General features: G+C 45.3%; 2 protein-coding genes and 1 non-coding gene across 6 annotated transcripts in view; 2 read left to right on the top strand and 1 right to left on the bottom strand.

Moving 5' to 3' along the window:
* LOC137425111 (calcium-independent phospholipase A2-gamma) overlaps window positions 1-10,177 on the bottom strand; it is a 161,472-nt gene extending 151,295 nt beyond the window's left edge. For 2 of the 3 annotated variants that reach the window (XM_068113212.2, XM_068113209.2), the window contains exons 1-3: window positions 10,093-10,177; window positions 3,632-3,934; window positions 2,948-3,457 (exon numbers count right to left, since the gene is read on the bottom strand). In XM_068113212.2, the coding sequence (XP_067969313.1) occupies window positions 2,948-3,457; window positions 3,632-3,747 (626 nt within the window). In that variant the 5' untranslated portion in view covers window positions 3,748-3,934; window positions 10,093-10,177. Of the gene's footprint in view, window positions 1-2,947; window positions 3,458-3,631; window positions 3,935-9,806; window positions 9,828-10,092 lie in introns of those variants that run through there. The other variant, XM_068113210.2, reaches the window with a different exon arrangement.
* An 8,357-nt stretch (window positions 10,178-18,534) lies between these two features.
* On the top strand, window positions 18,535-18,608 carry TRNAT-AGU (transfer RNA threonine (anticodon AGU)). Its single transcript has one exon. It is a non-coding gene; the product is annotated as a tRNA-Thr (tRNA).
* An 886-nt stretch (window positions 18,609-19,494) lies between these two features.
* The window catches only part of LOC137425115 (uncharacterized), a 97,710-nt gene continuing 94,427 nt past the window's right edge, over window positions 19,495-22,777 (top strand). Inside the window, exons 1-2 of one of the 2 annotated variants that reach the window (XM_068113214.2) lie at window positions 19,495-19,718; window positions 19,855-19,996. The gene's annotated coding sequence lies outside the window, so the exon portion shown is untranslated. The remainder of the gene's footprint in view (window positions 19,719-19,854; window positions 19,997-22,777) is intronic. The other variant, XM_068113215.2, reaches the window with a different exon arrangement.

Genomic DNA, 22,777 nt, shown 5'->3' on the forward strand with positions numbered 1-22,777 from the left:
TGGTTTATGGCTGTGGTTTTGTTCTTTGGAGAAAGATGTGTTTTCAGGATCAGCCTTGTTCTACGCAGGTATTCTTTAGTAATTGTTTTGCACATTTGTTTATGACATATTTGGTGGCCCTTTCCGTTAGTGTGCATGGCTTATTCTTGTCCTCCATCTCTCCTTCTTTCTTTATTTTTCTTTGTCTATGGAGGGCTTAATCTTGCAAATAGTTTTTGGAAGGTTCACCTTGCTGCGCCGGGATGGGTTTGAGGGGAGAGGAGTAGCAGCCGAAACCCAAATCATATCCAGGTTCCTCATTATGAGTCCATCTTTGTCTATTTGTGTTTCTACTGATACTACAATGCTGTATTTGGTCTGTTATTTCATTAGAGTGTCAGTGCTGCTGAAACAGTTTATTAGAAAGGTGTTATACTGGATGGTTTGCCATTGCCTACCCAGCAGTAGTTCGGGCAGGAATTTGGAATTTGTTCAAGGTGCCGGCGATAGCTTGCTTACTCTTCGTGAAGGACCCCGTAGGATCTTTAAGGTCCCCAACTTATGCTGGCAGATGGGGCACCCAGTTTAACTTCCATCCAAGCGATGGCACAAACAATGATGAATCACCCTGCCCATGAAACAACGGGATGGCAGTTTATAGATGGGCCAAGATTTAAACCCGCACTTGACAGCTTAGAAGAGAGTGCGTGCACCTTTAGGCCATCCTACCAGCCACTTAATTTAACTATCATTGAAAATAATAAATAATTATTTAACAAAACAATAAAAATCATACATGTACTAAATTAAAAGTCACATAAAAACAATAATTATACAGACTTGGCATTTAATATGGAATATTTTTTTTGTGGGGGTGAACTTACTTTTCAAGATGTCTTAGAACCAAAAGTTCATTGGAATTATGTTGCAATTATTCTAGATTTTGTTAATGTGACCATTAAAAGAAGCAAAAACCACATTTGACATTTCGAAATAAATAAATTGATCCTTGAAAGTGCTGTAAACTGATATCGAACTCAATTCATGGACAGTACTGTGGTTAAACCTCTGTACGTTTTCCAGAAGTATCTCTTTATTTTGCACATTAGCCACTTTTTTTTTATAACAAAAACAAAAGTTAAGTTACGACTGGGATTACGGACAGTAAAATTACAGTCCAGTACTTCGTGTAACCCCCACGAGCATTCAGGAGAGCACGTACACGTTGAGGCATGCTGTTCACGAGATTTGCCAAGGTTTGGACAGGAATCGCTTGCCATGCAGTGACAATAGCCTGCTGCAATTCACGCACAGAGGTCGGCTGCTGGTCCAAGTGGTCGATTTGACGCGTTAATTCTGCCCACAAGTTCTCTATCGGATTCATATCCGGGGACATGGCAGGCCACTCCATATGCTCTACACCATGGTCAGCAAGAAAGAGTTGGATCATGCGAGCAGGATGAGGCCGTGCATTGTCATCTTGTAAGACAAAGTTTCCTCGAAAGGCTGCACGAGCAAATGGAAGCAATGTTTCTTCCAGAATAGCCCTGTACTTGAACTGGTTCAGGTTTCCATTCAGAACAACCAGGTCAGTTTTGCCCCCTGCATGAAAAGCAGCCGAAACGGTCACCCCACCACCTCCAGCTTGGACTCTTGGCACTATACAATCTTTGTTGTAGGCTTCATGCACTTGTCTGCGCACTCGGACGCGGCCATCTTGACGATAGACCAGAAATCTAGACTCGTCACTGAAGATCATGCGATTCCAGTGTCCTGGCTGCCATTGACGGTGCTCTCTGGCCCACTGCAATCGGCGCTGGTGGTGTTGTCTGGTCAGCCGTGGCTTTCTCAGGGGACGCCTGGCACGATAGCCTGCTTGGACCAGTCGTTGGTTGACTAGCCTTCTGGATACAGGCACATTTGTCAGTTGCTGCCACTCAGCCCTAAGCCGATTAGCTGACTTGGTACGGCCATTGCGGACTAACCGGTGCAGCTGGCGATCATCCCTCCTTGTGGTTCTGCGGGGACGTCCTGGCCTCGGTATTGGAGTAGGGACACCCCTCTGAGCATTTCGTTTCAGGATCTTTGACACCTGACCTTGAGTGATGCCATACTGCCGAGCAATAGCACGCTGTTTCATGCCGTAATTTCGTAAAGCCACCACTCCATGACAAACAGCATTGTCGAGTTGACGGACCATCTCCAGAGGAAGCGGCAATAACTTTTGGAGACGTGCAGCAGTTGTTTACCACTAATACAGAATGCAACAACCCTTGTATATCCGACTGTGAAGCCAATCATCAAATGCACCTGTCCGTACATTTTGCCACGCCACCTGTGATATAATCCTGTTGTTGACTTCTTGCTGCGACAGACAATCAGTGACATGGTTCTTTTAACAAATAAATCACCAAAGTGTAAAAGAAACTCACCAGATTGATATACTGAGTTAAGAAAGTAAACCCAAGTCAGGAAAAAAAAAATATTCCATATTAAATGCCAAGTCTGTATTATCAACCATTTCACTCAATCAAAGCAAAACACCACAATAAAATACAGCAATTCTCATGTTCATAGCAAAATGAATGGCAGAAGCTCCAATGGGAAGTTTATTATTAGACAAACTACATTTTTTTCATTTGGTATTTAAGGATACAAAATTAGACTGCGACATTATTTTTAAGGTCTGGTACACATGACATTATCCACCTACTGATAAAATTACCGATGTCGTCACTATTAATGTTGCAATCCTCCTTTGTATGCTCTATTATAACCCTAATAATTGTTTTTCATGGTGAATCAACCAGCAAATGTTACACATTTACAAATTAGAATAGCACTTGGTAGAGCGCATACCTCCGCCAAGTTGAACAGTTTATGTTTTGTGTACCACTGATAGGCCGGATCTGCATCTGGACTTGAACCAAAATCTAATCAGCTTGTTTTTACCGAAACAGGTACTTACCTAAACTTGCTGAACTCTCCTGTGCTGAAATGAGAGCGAAGTGCCTTTAACTCGCCATCACTGACCACCCCTTCATTAGCAGGCTTTTCTGCTGCAGGAACAACTGCACCTTTGTGTTTCCAGAAGTAACTGTTGATATGCTTTGCAAGTTGATGATATGTTTCCCCAAAGTTTGTAGTCGTGGAGCTGATGTGAAACAAGCCTGTTTTGACCTCCTTAACTTTATCTGAGTTCCCATTGTCCGAACGCAGGCGTTTACTCTCTTTCAACAAATAGTTAGACCCAGAAGTTGACGTTGTCCATTGAACAGACTTCTCATGAATGAAAAAGCGGGTGGACCCCAAAATTGAAGTCGAAATTGGGGGATTAGAAGAAACCAGTAGAACATGATGGGTTGACACAGGTGCAAGCCCCGCCTTAAACAAAAACTTCCGCCAGAGGCTCACAGAAGTCACTATAACGTTCGACAGCAAGTTTCCTCTCCAGCTTGAAGTGCCAAACACTGGAGAACTGAAAAAGACAATTGCAATGACTAAAACCTGACTCATGAATCTAGTGAAATAAATTAAATGTTACATACACAAATAACTGAAGCTAGAAAAATTCACAATTTGCTTTTCTTTTTTCCCTATGTTTTTTTTTCAGATAAATTCAAGTCAAATAACGAGGGAAAAATTTAAGTACCCAGTCAATGCAATGACTGCAGCTTTAAGACGCGTAAAATAATCGCCACATTTCCCCTGTGTTCCAGAAGCCAACACAGTCACTGGGTGTGTCTTTTGGCCTCCCAACTGTTTCATTGGTCTGCTGAGCCAGTGTTAGCTTCAGCGAGAGGAGGCTGAGAGGATCTCTCCCCCACTGAGCCACCATGAAAATACCAAAATATCAAACGACTTCAATGCCAGATTCTTCAAAGCCAATCAGAGTGAAGTTTCGGGAGATAACGAATGCAGCATTTTCATGACACGGATCTCCTGCCAAAGTATTCTGCGAACAGTTGAAAGAGAGGTATGGTTAGCAAGAACATAGACCACCGCTGAGATAGTCATTTCCCAAAAAACATAAAACTATGAAGTAAAACTTATTTTTTTAAACATTTTTTGTTTCATCACAAACACTGTAAAAATGAAAATGAATGTTATGTCCTTAAAAGCTATTTTCTTGAAAAATCAGTACAAGGCCTTTATCCATAGTTCAATGGAGTAATGCTCTCCTCTCCCCCTAGAATCACATCTGTCTCTACTGTATTCTGTGGAATATAAAGTTATAAACATTACTGGCATCTCCTGTGATGAGGCCAAACACACAAGCTCTATTGCTCAAACATTGCAGAGATGTTGGTGACCTCTGTTTTTATTGCACGACCTCTCCACCAATCTCTCTCCCTCTGTAGAATACATATTCTCCAGTTAGACCCTCCTGGTAAAACCCCCAAAATCCAGGTTTACCACAAACCTCCACTATTTTGTTCCCTTCCTCACCCCACTCCCCTTTTGTGGAACTGTCTTCCAGAAAGTGTTCAATTGCACTCTTCCCTCCATGACTTCAAGTAAGCATTGCACCACCATCTCATACATGGGCACATGGCAAAGGCACAAGCATGCAAGTGGCGAAGGTACAAACATATGGACGTGAAAGTATGAACAACAAACAAACTCTGTCTACCTCGAGAGACCTCTCACCATGCTGTCAATGCAACTGTCAACTCTCGACTACAACCAAAAAAAAAAACACACCAAAACCAATGCCAACTATTGTTGCTGAGACTTCCTAAAATATCGTGATATGAGGGAGTGATCAAGGAAAACTGCAGAGTGAGTCGTGTGAGTGAGTGGTGCGTGAGCGGTTTGATGTTCCGTGTGTGTTAACAGTATGAAGAAGGCTGTTCGTTTTTCCGAGTGAGTGAACGGTGTAAAAAAGCTGTGAGATGTTCCATGTGAGTGAACGGTGTAAGGAGGGCAATGAGTTCCAAGTGAGGAACGGCATAAGGAGGGCCACGAGTTCCGTGTGAGCGAACGTTGTGAGGGCCGTGAGATATTCTGTGTGAGTGAACGGTGTAAGGAGGGCCGTGAATTGTTCAGTGTGAGTGAGCAGAGAAACGATTGCCGTGAGTTCCGAGTGAGTGAATGGCGGAAGGGGGGCCATGGGTTCCATGTTTATATGTGTGTGGGTTATCATCATCATACTAAAATACGCAATTTGGTGTCTGTCTGCCTGACGATTTTTGACCGCGATACATTCGGTCGTTACTTATCCAATCTCAACCAAACTTGACAAGAAGACTAAGGGTTACATAATGAAGGTTGTAGCAAATTTATTTGCCCCCCTCCAAAAAGGGGGTTTTCTCCACCAAGGAAGTTTTCCCCGCCAATGGGGTTGCATGTTGAGGTGTATATCCGTGTTAAGATAACTTTATCGTGGAGCTTTTCTAAGAACACTTCTAACAACCAAAGCATAATATTAATGTTATCACAAAACAATATTAAAACTAATAATATCCCACCTCCCCAAGGGGTTTCCTCCTTGAACAAATGCCATGTTAATGTGTATAGATAGCTTATCGTGGCGTTTTTGTGGGAGCAACCCATACCAGAAGTAAAAATATTATAAACCACAAACACGTATGATTACCTTTTTAAACAGTCGCTAATGCTGTTTAACACTAAACCGAAATAAATTTAGAGGAATCCGGGCATCAGTCAATGCTTATTATGTCGACGAGGGAGCCTGATCATAGATATACTGTAGTCCATGTACTCCACGGGTTAATGTTAATAACATGACCCTTTCTGCCACTAACGTGGAGTTCTTCCAAGGAGCTTTTTGTGGGATTTTTCCAAAGCCACTTCTCATTACAATAGTAACAAGAAAAAGAGCAATCAAAGATTGCAAACCCTCGCCAGGATGTATTTTCAGTGGTTTTTAAGGCTTTTGTGTTAAAACAAATATGGCGGCCGAACCACGTGACCGATGACGTCATAATTATTTTTTTTCTAAACTAATTTATTTCTAGATTATGCTCAAGAAATTTCATCGGATGAAATTTTCATCTTGATCGGATGAAGTTTTGTACTTGTCGAATTATGACGTCATAATGGAGGCACCTATAACATCATCATTAACATATTTTATTCCCCATGGAGAGTTCTTTACAATGAGCCATGTCTCAATTTTTTCTATTCAGCACTTTCGGAGATATAAAGGTGCAAAGTTTTTCGGTTTTTCGAAGATGGCGGCCAAACCACGTGACCGATGACGTCATCATATATTTTTTTTCTCCACCAGTTTATGCCGACGTGGCGCTCAATAAATTTCATCTTGATTGGATGAAGTTTTGTACTTGTCGAATTATGACGTCATAATGGAGGCACCTATGACATCATCATTAACATATTTTATTCCCCATGGAGAGTTCTTTACAATGAGTCATGTCTCAATTTTTTCCATGCAGCGCTCTCGGTGATATAGAGGTGCAAATTTTTTGGGTTTTTCCAAGATGGCGGCCAAACCACGTGACCTATAACGTCATCATTATCATTAAAAAATTATACAGGTGGAGTTGCACCTATGGTGAAAATTTCCTGTCAATCGGACCAACGGTTGCAGAGAAAATCATATTTATTCTGTGCGGACAAACAAACAGACAGACAAACAAATGGACTCAAATGCAATACCCTCTCCTCAGGCGATGGTAATAACAACACTTTGTTTTATGATAATAGTATAATATTATTATGATATTACGAAACAATATCCCCCTCCCCAAGGGGTTTGTGACTTGCGATATTGCCAAAAATGATGGGCCAATTCGTGTGAATAGCGCCACCTTTGGTGAAGTTTAGCGCAACATGATGCATTCAATTTCCCCGGACAACTGCCTGACTTATCTTTTGTGGTTATGCTCACCACCACCATGACGAGCTTTTTACATCGCTGGGGATGGGCGGGTACTTTTAGTAGTCAATCACCAGTGTAGTTTGGGGGGGGGGGTCAGTGGGCACAATGCCCCCACCTTAATTTTTTTCAGTAGTTTACAATTGAGATAAACACATCCAGTATTTAAACGTGACTAACAATAATGAACGTAAACTCTATTTGTGATTTCACGGACACTGAACTACACTAACAAACGGTAATTTTGGAAGTCAGACCTAGCTACCCATTATTAATATTAAGCCCTTGCCCCCCTCCCCCACCCAAATAGAGAAGTCAAACTACGCCTATGGAGTCAATTAAATGAAGAAAATATAAAAAAGTATTTTATTAATATATCTCTTCAACTCTAAATCTAAATAAGCCGGAGAGAAAAGAGATTCTTACCTCAACCTCAGACAACCTGTGCCCTGGAGGTGGCACTCATGCTGACACCGACCCGAAAATATTTTTTCTTCCCGGCTCTCGCAAGGCTTAATCCGGTGTGTGTGCTTGTGTGCATGTACATTGTGTGCATACACATACGGTCACAAAGCATCTTACTATAATTCACCAAATGTCTGTCCGTTTATCTGTCCGTCCGTCTGTCTATCCGTCCGTCCGTCCGTTCCCATGTACCGCAAAAACGGCTGAACCGATCGCAACGAAATTTTTGGTAGGTAATCCTGGGACCCCCTGGAGTAAAATAGGCCTTATTGTTTTTCCAATTTCAGCTTTGGTCTCCAGCATTTTCAGGTTTGGACTCCCGCCTAACGTTATTGCCCCAGGTACCGCAAAAACGACTGCACCGATCGCAACAATACACCTCCATGCCCGTGGGATACCCACGGGTGACCCCACTAGTAACATATGATTCTCTTTCCCAACATCCCCACTCCTTTCTCTTTTTCTTTGTCCTTCCTCCCCTCCCACCCACCCCACTCCTCTCTGCCTCTCTCCCCTCACCTATCTGTTTCCCCCCCTCCTCTCTCTGACCCCCCCCCCCCAACCTCCTTCTGCTTCCCTCCACTCACCCTTCTCGACACCATACTCCCCCTCCCCTATGATCTGCCCGCCCTCCAGTCTCCCCTTCCCTATCCTCTCCCCCACCCCCCATCATCCCCAGCTCCTTCCCCCTCTCCATCCCCATTGCATTCCCCCCTTCCCCACTCCTCTTTCCCACTTCCCTTCCCCTCTCCTATCCTCTCCCCGCTCCTCTCCCCCTCCCCTTCTCTTCATATTTCCAGCACAAAGTGACTCTGCATTGCCTGGCAACGCCGGGTACTTTTGCTAGTAGTAAATAATTGAATGCCCTGAATGCCCTGTAGTGTTGGACAAGTAACTTAACATCTTTCGGTCATTCACGGGGGTCTTGTACCCTCAGCACAGTCAGTTCGTGTTAACAGCCTGTCTAACATGACAAGTTAAAAGATTATTTTCTGAAATCAATTGTTCTTGTAGTCTATTCCATCTTGATATTGTCTCAATTTAATTACGGCATACTTGCTTGGGTCAACTCCTTAAAATTACAGCTGGACAATTTTTTTTTTAAGGGTTATTGCAATTATATGCAGCGAAGGTTCACATGCACATTTCTAACGTTCTTTTTTTTTGTTGGTGTTCCTAAGGTTCTGAAAGCAGATCTATATATTTACATTTTCGATCACTACGTTCTAGCTGAATGAAAATGAGATGCCCCAGAAACCCGATCAAGTTTTTGTTAAAAATAAAGTCATAAACAAGTCAGGAGACGACGATGGTTCACGAGCGAGCGGTATTCAATGACAAAGGACGGACTATAACCAAAGCAGGCCCAGACAGGCCAGGCCCGAAAATGTCAAAATGAAGGTTACTGACCTTGAAATGACATAAAAAATAATGTATAATCAGTTATGAGGTTAGTTAGCTACACAATACCGAAAATTCGGTGAAAAATGAAATGAAAATAAATAAATGAAAAAAAAAATGAAAAATCGAGCTCCGTGGGGCTAGACACATGACATTGGCCTAACCAAATACCGAAACCCATGTCAGATTCCACCAAACCCCTCGGAGAAGATGTAGCGTGAACTCGATTACCCCCTAAAAAGACATCTTTTTCGGGCGTGGCTTCGCCCACAATGGGCGCAATACGCCCACTCTTGGCAGGACACAACTAGATCATGATATCAACCTCCCACCCAAGTTTCATCAAGCTCGGATGATATCATCGGGTAGTTATGCTGCGGACAGACAGATAGACACACACACACACATGACGAATATAGTGGTCACTTGATAACTCGTGAACCAATGAATAACGAGTGACACTTTGCTATTCACTACTCCCTTATCACCCGGCTGATTGTTCTGAAACTTGACACGTGGATACAATACGATAGCCCGCATAATCATTCAGGTTTAGATTTTTCGATTTCGGATCATGGGGGCTCCAAGGATGGGGGGGGGGGGAGGGTTTAGGGGGATAAGTTATCCCCCAAAACCTCGGATCCATACTCGTCCCTTGTTTACCAACCAATTGCTCTGAAACCCGATACAGCCCTTCTACTCGATGGGCCGCAGGATCGCTCGGTCTTAGATTTTTCGATTTCGGATCAGGGGGGCATCCAGGGGATCGGGGAGGAGGGAGAAGAAGCTCCCCCAAATTCAGCAGAGGTCTGAACTACAAGTACAACCTCAAGAGATGGCCGTCAGTCCACTCGGGGCTATTTATTATTTATTAATCACATTCCGTCGTCATCGGGACCTGAAATTTTACAAGTCCGGCTTTTAATTTTATTCAAGTTCCTCTATGTCTCGTGATTTTTCTGTTTGGTTGATTCAAGGGTAGAAACATCGGAACTGAACAATATCTACACCAATTGAGCAACAAAAATCCCATGCGGTGAGTAAACACAGCTGGCTTACACAACGCTTCACAAAATCTATCACCAAAAACACAACATACCAGGCCAAAGCAAGGGATGTGACTCAATCACTTTCTATCGTTATCGAAACCCCAGACCTGGTACTGGAAGTGTTTATTCTACTATTGATTGAAGCATTATCTCCTGAAAGTATAACGAGTGTAAATATGACAAACGGAATTAAAGTGTTGGGCTATTTCACATTGCTCTTTTGTCAAATGTCCTCTCGTGGTAACAAGATTTACGTCCAGAACGAACCGATACACGGCATATACTACGAAAGTCGACGGTAATATAATCAACATCAACCGAAATATTGTTCATCACCTTCCGGTCACGTAATAGATTCCTCTCGTACCTCCTCCTCCTCTTCTTAGTATGTAGCCTTCTTCTTCTTCACGCAGGAAACATCGCATGTGCATCCCGATTTCCCGCGTTTCAAAACGTGGTTTCTGGTGTATTGAAGTTTAACTATCTTACGTAACTGTATTATGAGTCGAATACCACATACGGCTTTCCTTTTTTGTAATCATTCATCCTGCCTCGACATTCAAAAAATCTACGTAAAGGGCGGTGTATAGTACAGCACGTAAACACGCCAACCGGGCTAGCAATAATGAATGGATACATTCCCTTTGGGTACCACAGTTACACGAAACGCCTTTGTGTCGTGTGTACAGCAGAACCCCTTAGACATACATTTACAAATATTACGTGAAGAATAATGTGTATTTTCTTAGAATAATGAGACCTAATGTAGTCATTACATTTTACAATGGCGGTCTTCTCGGGTTCATGTCTACATATTACGTCCTCGCCTAAGAGTGCCGGAGGTGCAGTGGCAAAATTGTGCAAAATTAAAATTCAGACGAAGTTGCCTCGGACGGGCACATGGGGGAGGGGTCAAGTGAACCTCCAGTATGTGTGTGTGTGTGTGTGTGTGGGGGGGGGGGGGGTCGGGGGGTCATACCTCAATGTATGTGTGTAGGGGGGGGGCGGGAGGGGTACCTCAATGTATGTGTGTGTGGGGGGAGGGGGTACCTCAATGTATGTCTGTGTGGGGGGAGTGCCTCAATGTATGTTTGTGTGGGTGTGGATGGGGGGGGGGGCCCTTTGTATGTGTGTGTGTATGTATGTCGATGGTTGTTATCTCCATTTGCGGTGTTCAGAATGTGAAACGGAGTCCTTCCAGGACCCATAGTATCCAGCTCTGCTTTGGTAAGGGATCACGGTTCATGGACCAAGCTGCTCAACTTTTTCAGAGTTTTGTTCCAAGGGCTCTTTTCAGGATCATCACCGAACCCCGGATTACCTCCAGTTGTAGGTCATTTGTGGAAATATTCCCGGGGATGTTTTTTTTTAAATCTCAGTGAGGTTCTTCGTTATCATTCCCGTTGCTCCAATTATCACTGGTACAATTTTGACGTTTTTCAGTGAAATTATTTCAGGGTGGCATAGTTCCGAACCCGAAGGATCGGTAGCCGACACAATTTCGGTCTTCGAGGCCGGCCGATAGGCACAGTGTGACCAGAAGGGACGAGGTTCTCCTGACCACGTGGCCCTCGACTTGGTGGGGTTTGTCCACACAATGTGGGCGCATCAGGATGAACTTTAGCCGGGGAGTGTTTGGGCGCTCGGTCTGATACTGCCGCCCACGCGCATAACAACGTGTGAGTGCACGTGGGTCCCGGCGGTCCCACTGGCCTAGTGCTACCATGTTTAGACAGCGAAATCCATCCCCGGGCACCGGCGCCTACTCCCGAAAGTTGAGAGACTAGCGGCGTCAGGCACGGTAGGACACCCGCGGAGCCCCGGCGGACCAGGGACGCGCGAGCCTATGCATCAGCGTGCTACGGCGGAATCAACGGCTTCGGCCACGGCCGGGCCGATACTCGGCCCGGTCGCACCGGAATTGAACTGGTTCGACACCCGCGCTAGAGAGGTCGCGGGCGACTGAGATGTATTAACAAATTAATTAATTAATTTGAGACGTCCAATTTCTAGTGTTTGGAAATTTGGAAGAGCTTGACCCTAGCCTTTCCCTTGCGAGGGCAAGGAGGAACTTAACACTTGACACTTAAGCTTAGTTTGAAGTACACCCTGACCAGCGCTCACGGTGGGACGGCAAGGCAACCAGAAGGGACGAGGTTCTCCTGACCACGTGGCCCTCGATCTGGGAAGCGAGAGGCGTTCCATTAGTGGACGCGCCCCTCACGCCCGACTTTTGGGCGGCCCCGGCAGGCCGTTTGTTTTGACGTTCCGTGACAGGCCCCGCACCCCCACCTCCGGGCCGACCTGGCGACCGGAATGAATCCCGGTGTCCCGATCCGAACCTTCAGAGCGGGCCGGCTGGGGAGTGACTGGCACCCCGTACCTGCACTTTCCGTCCCTGCGGTCCCAAATACCGGAACCACCCGAATACCACTTTATTCGACAAAATGAGGTGCGGCCTACATCTAGGCAAGACCATGGCCCGAACACGACCCCTTCACTTGACGCTACCTATCACAATATACCTCGCATAAATTCGTAGCATACCCCCTTCTTGTCACGGTATACTTACGCTTATGCTCTCGACGCAGTGTGGAAACAGCAATTAATGAAACAGATTCTTAATTTGGAAGTAAAACGAAGGCGTGCACAATGAGACAAGAATTCCTCAGAATGTTACGGATTTGTGTGAATTACTATTCAGGTCTTTGCTTATTAATGTGTAGTCGATTAAAGGTTGTTGTGATTAAAGGGTCAGGAGCCCTTCTGGGGAAAAGGTGACCAGAAACGGAAGAAGAAAAGACACGAGGTCCGGGAGAAGCGGCGATTCTCTTCTTCTTCCTCGCCCAGCGCCGAGAAGAGCGGTATCGATATTGAGCAGCGTGGGGAACGCTGCGTTTACAAGCCCGTCTGGCGAGAGGAGTTACCGGGACGTGTAATTACCCATTTACACGTCAAGTCGCCGTGGGTTCGTGCACGGAACCAAGCGTCCGGCACAGTTCGCCTCACCGTCTACAAGGACGCGTACGGGTCGCACCTTGGGCCTCGCGCGCGTTGCAAGCCGCGCTTGGTTTTGCCCCGTTGCTTGGCAAGGAGGTGTGCGCTGCAGCAGCTGTCCCCGGTACGAGACGTGCACGTTTGGAGCACGTCCGCCCGGGGTTCGTTCAACCGCCCGTGTGCGGAGAAGAGAGACACCTAGTGAGGCACAGTTCCGAGCGTTACTAAAAGCGGACCTCTTGAAATTGGCCAAACATTTTAACTTGGAGGTCCGAACTAATTTGAGGAAGGCAGAGTTGCAGACCACGGTGATACAGTCTATGGTGGGATTAGGAACATGGGACGAGTTAGCCTGGCAGTGGCTACCCGAAGAACCAGAAGACGTTGAGCTCCGGAAACTGGAGTTGCAATTACGGAGCCAGGAACGGATCAAAGAAGAGGAAAGGAAAGCAGAAGAGAGGAAAGAAGAGAAACAAGCAGAGGAAAGGAGAGTGGAACCAGAACTCCAGGAAAGGTTAAAAGAAGAAGAAAGGAAAGCAGAAAAGGAAAGAGCAGAAGAAGAAAGGAAAGCAGAAAAGGAAAGAGCAGAAGAAGAAAGGAAAGCAGAAGAGAGGAGAGAAGAGAAACAAGCAGAGGAAAGGAGAGTGGCACGAGAACTCCAGGAAAGGTTAGCAGAAGAAGAAAGGAAAGCAGAAAAGGAAAGAGCAGAAGAAGAAAGGAAAGCAGAAGAGAGGAGAGAAGAGAAACAAGCAGAGGAAAGGAGAGTGGAACGAGAACTCCAGGAAAGGTTAGAAGGGAGAAAAGCAGAGGAGAGGAGAGCTGCCAGGGAACTCGAAGCAGAGGAGAGAAAAGCCGAAAGGGAGTTGAAGGAACGTGATCTGGCGCTTCAGCAAGAGATTAAATTCAAGGAGCTGGATTTAATGAGAGAACGGGGAGAGGTACCACCCTTGCTGACAGGGTCGACACCTAGCCAGAACACCTGGGAGGTGGGCAGACATGTGAGGTTGGTTCCACCCTTCAGTGAAAAGGAAGTCACTCAATTTTTTCCACACTTTGAGAAAGTGGCTCGGCAGTTAAATTGGCCGGAGGAGGCCTGGACCATACTAGTGCAAAGTGTGCTGGTGGGTAAAGCTCAAGAGATTTATTCGGCGCTACCAATGGACCAATGTGCAGATTATGAGGTGTTGAAGAAGCACATCCTCAAAGCCTATGAGTTGGTTCCAGAAGCTTACCGGCAAAAATTCCGGAATGCCAGGAAGAGGGAGAGTGAGACCCATGTGGAGTTTGCTAGAGTGAAAGAAAACATGTTTGATCGGTGGTGTGAGTCAAAAGGAGTCGGGAACGACTTCGGAGCATTGCGTGACCTGATGCTGGTGGAGGAATTTCAACAGCGTGTTCACGAGGACATCAAAGTGTACCTGCAGGAAAAGAAAGTACCGAAGTTGTGGGACGCAGCCACCATGGCAGATGATTATGCCTTAACACACCGGATAGGGGTCCACGAACCTAACTCCTCGCCTAGATCTCCGCAGGGGAGGTGTGGAACAGCAGGTGCGGAGAACGACAATACATGGCGGCGGCCTCGAGATGATTATGGGGACAACGCTGATACCCGAACTGTTCGAAATCAGGGGGCTACGGGCCCAAGACAAACTTATTTTTCGGGGGGCCCGAGGCAGACCACGAGTTTTTCCTCCGGGCCTACTTGCGCTTTTTGCAAGAAACCTGGACACTTGATGTCCAGTTGTTACCTCATGAAAAGGGAAAACCCAGAGCGGAGTCCGACTATTACCACTCCGAATGCGATGGCAAGCGTAAGAAATCGCCCACAGAAGAGTTACCAACCATTTATTTATGAGGGGTTGGTCTCACTCAAGGGAGACTTGACTAACCCAAGACCGGTTAGGGTTTTGAGGGACACAGGGGCCCATCAATCCTTAATGCTTGAAGGCATTTTGCCATTGTCAAAGAGTACCGCAACTGGTGATAGTGTTCGGTTAAAAGGGATCGGTGGCTGTGTTAGTGCCCCACTTCATGTCATCCATTTGGAATCCGATTTGGTGTCAGGACCGGTCACCGTTGGTTTACAAGCCACGCTTCCTGTAGAGGGAGTATCTGTGATTATCGGGAATGATTTGGCCAGGGGGCAAATTTATGGTAACCCGAGGGTGGGTAAAGAGCCCCGCAGGGGAAATAACACCACCCCCGCTTGGGATGGCGACAAAAGTTCCAAGTTATTTGTAGGGGGACTGAACTTCAACACAGAGGAAGAAGTTCTGACCTCTGTCTTCAACAGATATGGGCCGCTGGTGGAAGTGCGGGTGGTAAAAGACAGGGAAACGCAACGGTCAAGAGGGTTCGGCTTTGTCACGTTTGCAAGCACAAGAGACGCCAGAGAGGCAGAGAGGAATTGGAATGGTAAGGATTTGGAGGGTCGGACCATAACAGTAGGGAAGGCATTTTGTATGCGTCGAGAGGTCTACAGAAGAGGACAACTTGGCAGTAGTTTTAGGGTTGGCAGCAGCCGATATAACTATGGAGGCTCCCAGAGTTACGGCCCCTCCCGAAAGAATGAATGTCAGAGCACTGGCCGAGAAGGAGACCGCCAGTCAGGTAACGGCTGGGACAAGGGGTCCCACCGTAACTGTTAGGAGTCTGGCGAAGTTGAAGCACTATATACGGGGGAGCCGCCGAGCCGGGGCTCCTACACGGACTAACCGTGAACGCCACGTTCTTAAAGGCGTCCAGGTAGTGAACTTTCCTGCACGGACTAACCGTGAACTCCACGTTCTTAAAGGCGTCCATGTAATGAACTTTCCTCCCCGGACTAACCGTGAACTCCACATTCCTTAAGGCGTCCCTGTAGGGAATACTCAGCTGGGCCTCCCGAAAAAGTGCTATCGAGAGGTTTAACTTTGGGGCTTTGGTCACCACCTCTTAACCGTCATTCAAGGGAAACTAGAAGTGGTTGACGCTTGGTCCAGAGTGAATTAATCTAGGGGTTTTGGTGAAATTTTGTTGCTTTATTTTTAAGTGATAATTGTGCCCGGGGGGAACTGATGATTTGGGGGTGTGAGTTATATGGTTTGTTTATCCAAGTTGGCCGGCAAAGAAAGTTTTCGCTGGGTTCAAACTTTCTTTCTTGAAGGGGGGGAGTGTTACGGATTTGTGTGAATTACTATTCAGGTCTTTGCTTATTAATGTGTAGTCGATTAAAGGTTGTTGTGATTAAAGGGTCAGGAGCCCTTCTGGGGAAAAGGAGACCGGAAACGGAAGAAGAAAAGACACGAGGTCCGGGAGAAGCGGCGATTCTCTTCTTCTTCCTCGCCCAGCGCCGAGAAGAGCGGTATCGATATTGAGCAGCGTGGGGAACGCTGCGTTTACAAGCCCGTCTGGCGAGAGGAGTTACCGGGACGTGTAATTACCCATTTACACGTCAAGTCGCCGTGGGTTCGTGCACGGAACCAAGCGTCCGGCACAGTTCGCCTCACTGTCTACAAGGACGCGTACGGGTCGCACCTTGGGCCTCACGTGCGTTGCAAGCCGCGCTTGGTTTTGCCCCGTTGCTTGGCAAGGAGGTGTGCGCTGCAGCAGCTGTCCCCGGTACGAGACGTGCACGTTTGGAGCACGTCCGCCCGGGGTTCGTTCAACCGCCCGTGTGCGGAGAAGAGAGACATTGTGAGGGACAGTGACCGTGACCCAAGTGGTCGTGAGTGGGGACAGGGGGGGACACATATGTAAGATGGCCATCTTCGTAATATTGATTGTGGATTGTTGATGGTTGTTGATTGCTCGGGGAATATATTATTGATTACTCCGGATCCTTGGTGTGGGGTTTCTTATTGACTGGAATTCATATTGATTGCGTTATGAAAGCGTATAAATCATAGATCTTTCTGGCGGAGTTCCTCTCATGGTCCGGGGGTCACCGAGACCAGGTAGTCACCGGGAGGACCACGTAACACAAGGGCTCTTTTCAGGATCATCACCGAACCCCGGATTACCTCCAGTTGTAGGTCATTTGTGGTAATATTCCCGGGGATGTTTTAAAAAAAATCTCAGTAAGGTTCTTCGTTATCATTCCCGTTGCTCCAATTATCACTGGTACAATTTTGACGTTCTTCAGTTTCCAAGATCTCTTGGCCTTATTTTTGAGGTCCTGGTATTTGGTCATTTTTTTGATTTCTGCGTTGTTTAGGCCAAACTCGCTGGGTACTGATATCTCAATCAGCAATGTTGTCTTTCCCTTTTTGTTCCTGAGTACAATGTTCGGATGCAATGCTTTGTTTTCTGTGTTCACGCTCAATGGAATCATCAGGTCGTACGTGAGCATGACGTCCTCATTTTCAATGATTGCCCTTGGTTCATGTTTCCATGAGTTTTCTCGTACTGGAATGTTTAAGTTTTTGCAAATATGCCAATGAATCACTTTGCATACTTTGTTGTGCCGTTGTGTGTAAAGTTGTTCTGATAATAGTTTTTTGCATCCCGAGAGCAGGTGACGATAACTCTCTGTTTCTGTCTTGCAGAATCTACACTTGACCATCTGGTTCCGTCCCACCATCTTTTTAAATCCATTGGTGTCGTGTCTTTGATCTTGCGCATTTATTATGATTTGTTTGGCGTCCCAGTTGAGCTGACCTCGTCTTAACGATTCCAATGAGCCTTCTTTGTCTATCCCCACTCTGTCCAATTATTTTTTGTATTTTCCTGCTCTTTTGTCATTCTCCCAGTTGGTGGTGCATATTTCTTGATATTACTTTTTATATATTTATTTTGTCTTTTTTTGCAATTAATGGCGCTGTATTTGTTGCTGTTCCATTTTCCTGTGCGGCATCTTCTATTCGCACCTGTTTTTGGAAATTCTTTGCAAGATGAGTTAGGGATACTTTTTTAGGTGTGTTGTGTTCATGTTTGTTTACAAATTGCATCCGATAGTCTGTTGAGCATTTCACATACTCAGCCAGTCCTACACTCGTCGCTCTGTGCACCTGGTTGAGTTCCATCAGGCTGCTCCCTTCCTCTCTTCTCGGCAGGTACATTCGCGGGATGCACTGCTTATTGTAAAACATTTTGTGGATGGTCAGGAGTTTTCTTGTTTTTGATGTCTAACTTGTTCATTTCTGATTGGGGCCAGTTTATTATCCCACAGCGATATTGGAACAAGGGTACTGTGAGCTGGTTTATAGCTTTGATTTTGTTTCTTTGGGAGAGGTATATTTTCAGGATCAGCTTCGTTCTATGTAGGTGTTCTTTGGCGATTGTTTTGCGCATTTGTTTGCGACATATTTGGTGGCCCTCTTCTGCTCCAATATATTTGTATGATGTTTCGTTTTCTAACTGCTGTATTGTTGTTTCAAGGTCAATTTTTATGTTGTCTGTTTTTGTTGGTTTACCTTGTATAAATGTGCACTCGACACACTTTTCTCGTCCAAATTCCCTTTGAATGTCCTCGGAAAACCGTTTTAGTAGTTTTAGTCAATTTTTTGCCATTTGGCAAGAAGAGCTTTAAATCATCCATGTATAGTAGATGTGTCACCTTGCCTTTTACTTTGGATGTTCGTCTATTGGTTGTTAGGTGTGTGTGTGTGTGTGTGTGTGTGTGTGTGTGTGTGTGTGTGTGTGTGTGTGTGTGTGTGTGTGTAGTACGTGTGTTCGTGTGTGTGAGAGAGAGATAGAGAATGGAGGCGGGGAGTGAGGGGTATTTCTATGCAAGAAATTTGAATTAAAGTTGTGTTTGCCTTAAGCAGGAGTTTGCATCCACTTGGCCCATTCACATGTGGCGCCGTGGCTTAGTTGGTTAAAGCGCCTGTCTAGTAAACAGGAGATCCTGGGTTCAAATCCCAGCGGTGCCTAATTTATTATTTTCGGGGTGGCCTCGACGTGATCGAAGATCGAGTTATTAAAACCAAAAGACTGCCGTTAAAATGTCCACAACCTACCAAGTGAGAATGCTGCACCTCAGGCCCCATCGTCCCCCAGATTGAGAACAAAAAAGGTCATCCTTTTTTTTTTGCCCGTATTTAAGTGGTGGACGTGCAATTTCTCACGATGTCAGAAAACGAGCGCGTAATTGCGTTCTCGATGGAAAAAGAGCGATATTATGGACGTGCTGTGATTTGTGTATCTTCGCTGTTTGCACTGGTTTATTAATATCCTTTCATTTTCGCCATCAAAATTCATAAGAATAATAATCATAACACCAATGATTTAACGATGTCGGTGAGGTAACACGGAGGACGCTCTTATTCTTAGTACTAGTAGGGGATGGAAGAGGGGGGGGGGGGGGGGTTAAAGCCTTTTTATCTGCCTCTTTATCCTTTAAATCATCCAACATAAGTTTCACTCATAAAAATAACACCATGAACAACAACATTAAGAGCAAGCACAAAACGTTTAATGAGACAGAGTGAAGAAGAAGAATTACGGAAATAGAGAAGAAGAAGAATAACAGGACGTAGGAGGAGAGAAGCAGAAAAACTGAGTACAATTAAAAAGAAGAAGATCCCTTATGAAGAGGAAGATCCTCTAGGAAGAAGAAGATCCCGTCTTAAGAAGAAGAATATTCTGGTGCCAGCAATACAATAATAGCAATTAAATATTTAGCCAAACACCCAGCAATCATCAATGCACGTAGAAATAAAAAGGACCACACGGATTGAAGCATTTGGAAAGCGACCAAAACCCAACAAGCAAATTAGCTGCACATCCAGCCGGGCAGCCAACCATCAGCAAGCAGGCAGGCTTTTGGGAACGAAGGGAGGCTAGGGAGCCCCCTGTGGCCGTGCGTCGTCGTGAGGCGAAAGGCTTTTTTTTCCTCCTCTCAGATCTCCTCAGGAGCACTTCCCGTTGTCTGTGCGTTCCTTGACCGCTGTGGCCGCGCATGACGCGCCTTTTTGGCCCAAAATCGACACTGGCGTCTCGTGGCCCCAACCGTCACCAAGAGGATCTCTCGCATGGCCTTGGTTGGACTTTACTGATTAATTTTTTTTCATTTTAAACAATAACTTCGCCTCACTATTGAAGCTGCAGGTTTGTTTTTGTTTATTTTAAAATTATATCGTTTATTTTTTTATTTTTTTTATCCCTTTTCCTTTCAAGTCGGACTCGTGAGACCAACGGTCACTTCCTATAAGAGGGACCCGATTGTGGCGAACTTTGGCTCGATCGGCATCGTAAAACCACGATCGGCGGTCGATCTCCTCACAATTCGCTGTTTTCTCGAACCTACCGAACCCATTTGGTAAGTATTATCATCATTATGGAGCCTTCATTCCTTGTGGGTGCGGCGAGTGAAAGGGGGAACTCCATCGTTTGATTATCAATTTTGTATAACAGTTGTCTGACGTGATACAACACAAGGCCTGTCCGTGGGATTTGCAATAGGATGACACAATGTGGACACGCTCTGAATTCGACAGGGTGCGCTGCACCCCTCCTCCTCATCCGTGATGATTCATTGGCATGGGATTAGAATGAGTTTTAATGAAATAGAGTAACGAGTTATAATTAAAAACTAATTTGAATTGTTGGGGTGGACGGAGTGGGGGAGCTGGGGAAAAGCCATTTGTGACGGTTTAGTAAACTTGGACCCCATTGGACACGTTCATTGGGTTCGAATGCCTTTTACGCTTGATTGAGATTCAAAGTCATTTTTCATAATGTCATGGTGGATGGGTGCCAAATGGGATTCGTGGTAGCACGTGTGAAGTCCTGTTGTTGTTGTTGTTGTTGTTGTTGTTGTTGCAGTGTCGTTATTAACCTCAACTAAAGATGTGTATACATCCAGAACTTTGTCTTCATTTCGTGTTTTGTGACTCTGCATATTCAGCATTATGTTGGAAATGGCTCTCTTATAGTATACTAGCCGAAAGCACCCGGCGTTGCCCGGGTTCTTTTTGAATGAATTTACTACTATAATTCAGCTTTTACTGGCGGCTGTAGAAGATTGACTAATATAATTCAGCTGAGCTTTCAATTGCGAAATGGGCCCAGCCCGGCCGAAACAGCTTCGACCGGCCTCGCCACCTAGCCTATAACCTTCCCGGGGCCCGTCCCAACATTTTTGGTTCTTTTTGAATGAATTTACTACTATAATTCAGCTTTTACTCGTGGCCGTAGAAGATCGATTACTATAATTCAGCTCAGCTTTCAATTGCGAAATGGGCCCAGCCCGGCCGAGGCGGCGTCGAACGGCCTCGCCACCTAGCCGATAACCTTCCTGGGGCCCGTCCCAACATTTTTGGTTCTTTTTGAATGAATTTACTACTATAATTCAGCTTTTACTCGCGGCCATAGAAGATCGACTACTATAATTCAGCTCAGCTTTCAATTGCGAAATGGGCCGAGCCCGGCCGAGGCGGCCTCGCCACCTAGCCTATAACCTTCTCGGGGCCCGTCCCGACATTTTTAGTTATTTTTGAATGAATTTACTACTATAATTCAGCTTTTACTCACGGCCATAGAAGATTGACTACTATAATTCAGCTCAGCTTTTAATTGCGAAATGAGCCCGGCCGAGGTGGGCCTCGACCGGCCTCGCCACCTAGCCTATAACCTTCCCGGGGCCCGTCCCGACATTTTTTTGTTTTAGAGGTTTCCTCCTATCTTTCACCGTTCAGGAGATTAGCGCGTGCAGACAAACAAACAAACAAGCAAACAAACAAAAACTTTCTTTTATATATATAGATATGAATTTCTCCTTCTCACCGCAGGCAGGTAGATGGTCTTTCTCTCTTCTACCGACTCCTCTCCGGCCGAGCTCCCCCTACTCTGTCTATGCTCTGTCCCCCAAATATTCCTGCAGGATGCAAAAGATCTGCCAGAAACCTTCTTCTGGTGAAACTGCCAAAATCAAGACTGCTCACCTTCACTCTTTCATGCCTCTTTTTTCCTGCCTCTGGAACAAACTCCCTCGCTCTCTTCATTCCCTCTCGTCCCTCCAGGTCTTCAAAACAGCTGTTCACCACCATCTCTTATCTTCCCCCATCCAAAACCCTGATATTTTCTACCCCCGTTAATACACCCCAAATCCACCTTTTTCAAATTCCATTTTCTTTCCTGAAAGTCCTTGTTGTGTCCATCTTGTTTGTACCGTGTACCCCACTCCATCCCTCACCCACAGATCTCCCGATGTTCCTGTTCACTGTTGTTGTGCTTCCCTCTCTCTCCCCCTCTTGTCTCCTGCTCCATTTATTATGTTTTATTTATGTTCATACTTTTGTGTTTTACAGTCGTGACCAAAAATATTGGCACTCTTGCACTTTTACAAATAACTCACAATTTTCTCAAAAATGAGTTCAAATTGACAAAAGTATTTAGTCTCCACAATTCTTTATTTTACTGTTAATATTACAGAACCTTTGTTTTTTATTCAGAACTTAATATATCCTTTTAAATCAGGAAATAAAAAACAAATGGCATTGACAAATTTATTGACACCCAAGACTTAATATTTGGTAGCACAGCCTTTGGACAAAATAACTGCAGTCAAGCGCTTCCGAAAGCCATGCATGAGCTTCCTACACCTCCCTACTGGCAGTTTGGCCCACTCTTCTTGTGAAAACTGCTCCAGTTCTCCCAGATTTGTGGGGTATCTTCTCCCAACTGCTGTTTTAAGATCTCCCCACAGGTGCTCAATGGGATTTAGATCTGGACTCATTGCTGGCCACTTCAGAACAGTCCAGCATTTTGTCTTGAACCATTTCTGGGTGCTTTTTGAAGTGTGTTTGGGGTCATTGTCCTGCTGCAAGACCCATGACCTTTGACAGAGACCCAGCTTTCTGATACTGGGTTGAAAATTACGCTCCAAAATGCCTTGGTAATCTCCTGTTTTCCTGATGCCATGCACACATTCAAGGCACCCAGTGCCAGAGACAGCACAGCAACCATAACACATCACTGAACCTCCGCCATGTTTGACTGTAGGGAATATGTTCTTTTCTTTTAAGGCTTCATTTTGTTTCCTGTAAATATAGAGATGATGTGCTTTACCAAAAAGCTCTAATTTTGTCTCACCTGTCCA

The sequence above is a fragment of the Myxine glutinosa genome, chromosome 4 (genome assembly GCF_964187855.1).
Source record: "Myxine glutinosa chromosome 4, kmMyxGlut1.1, whole genome shotgun sequence".
NCBI classification, from domain to species: Eukaryota; Metazoa; Chordata; class Myxini; order Myxiniformes; family Myxinidae; genus Myxine; species Myxine glutinosa.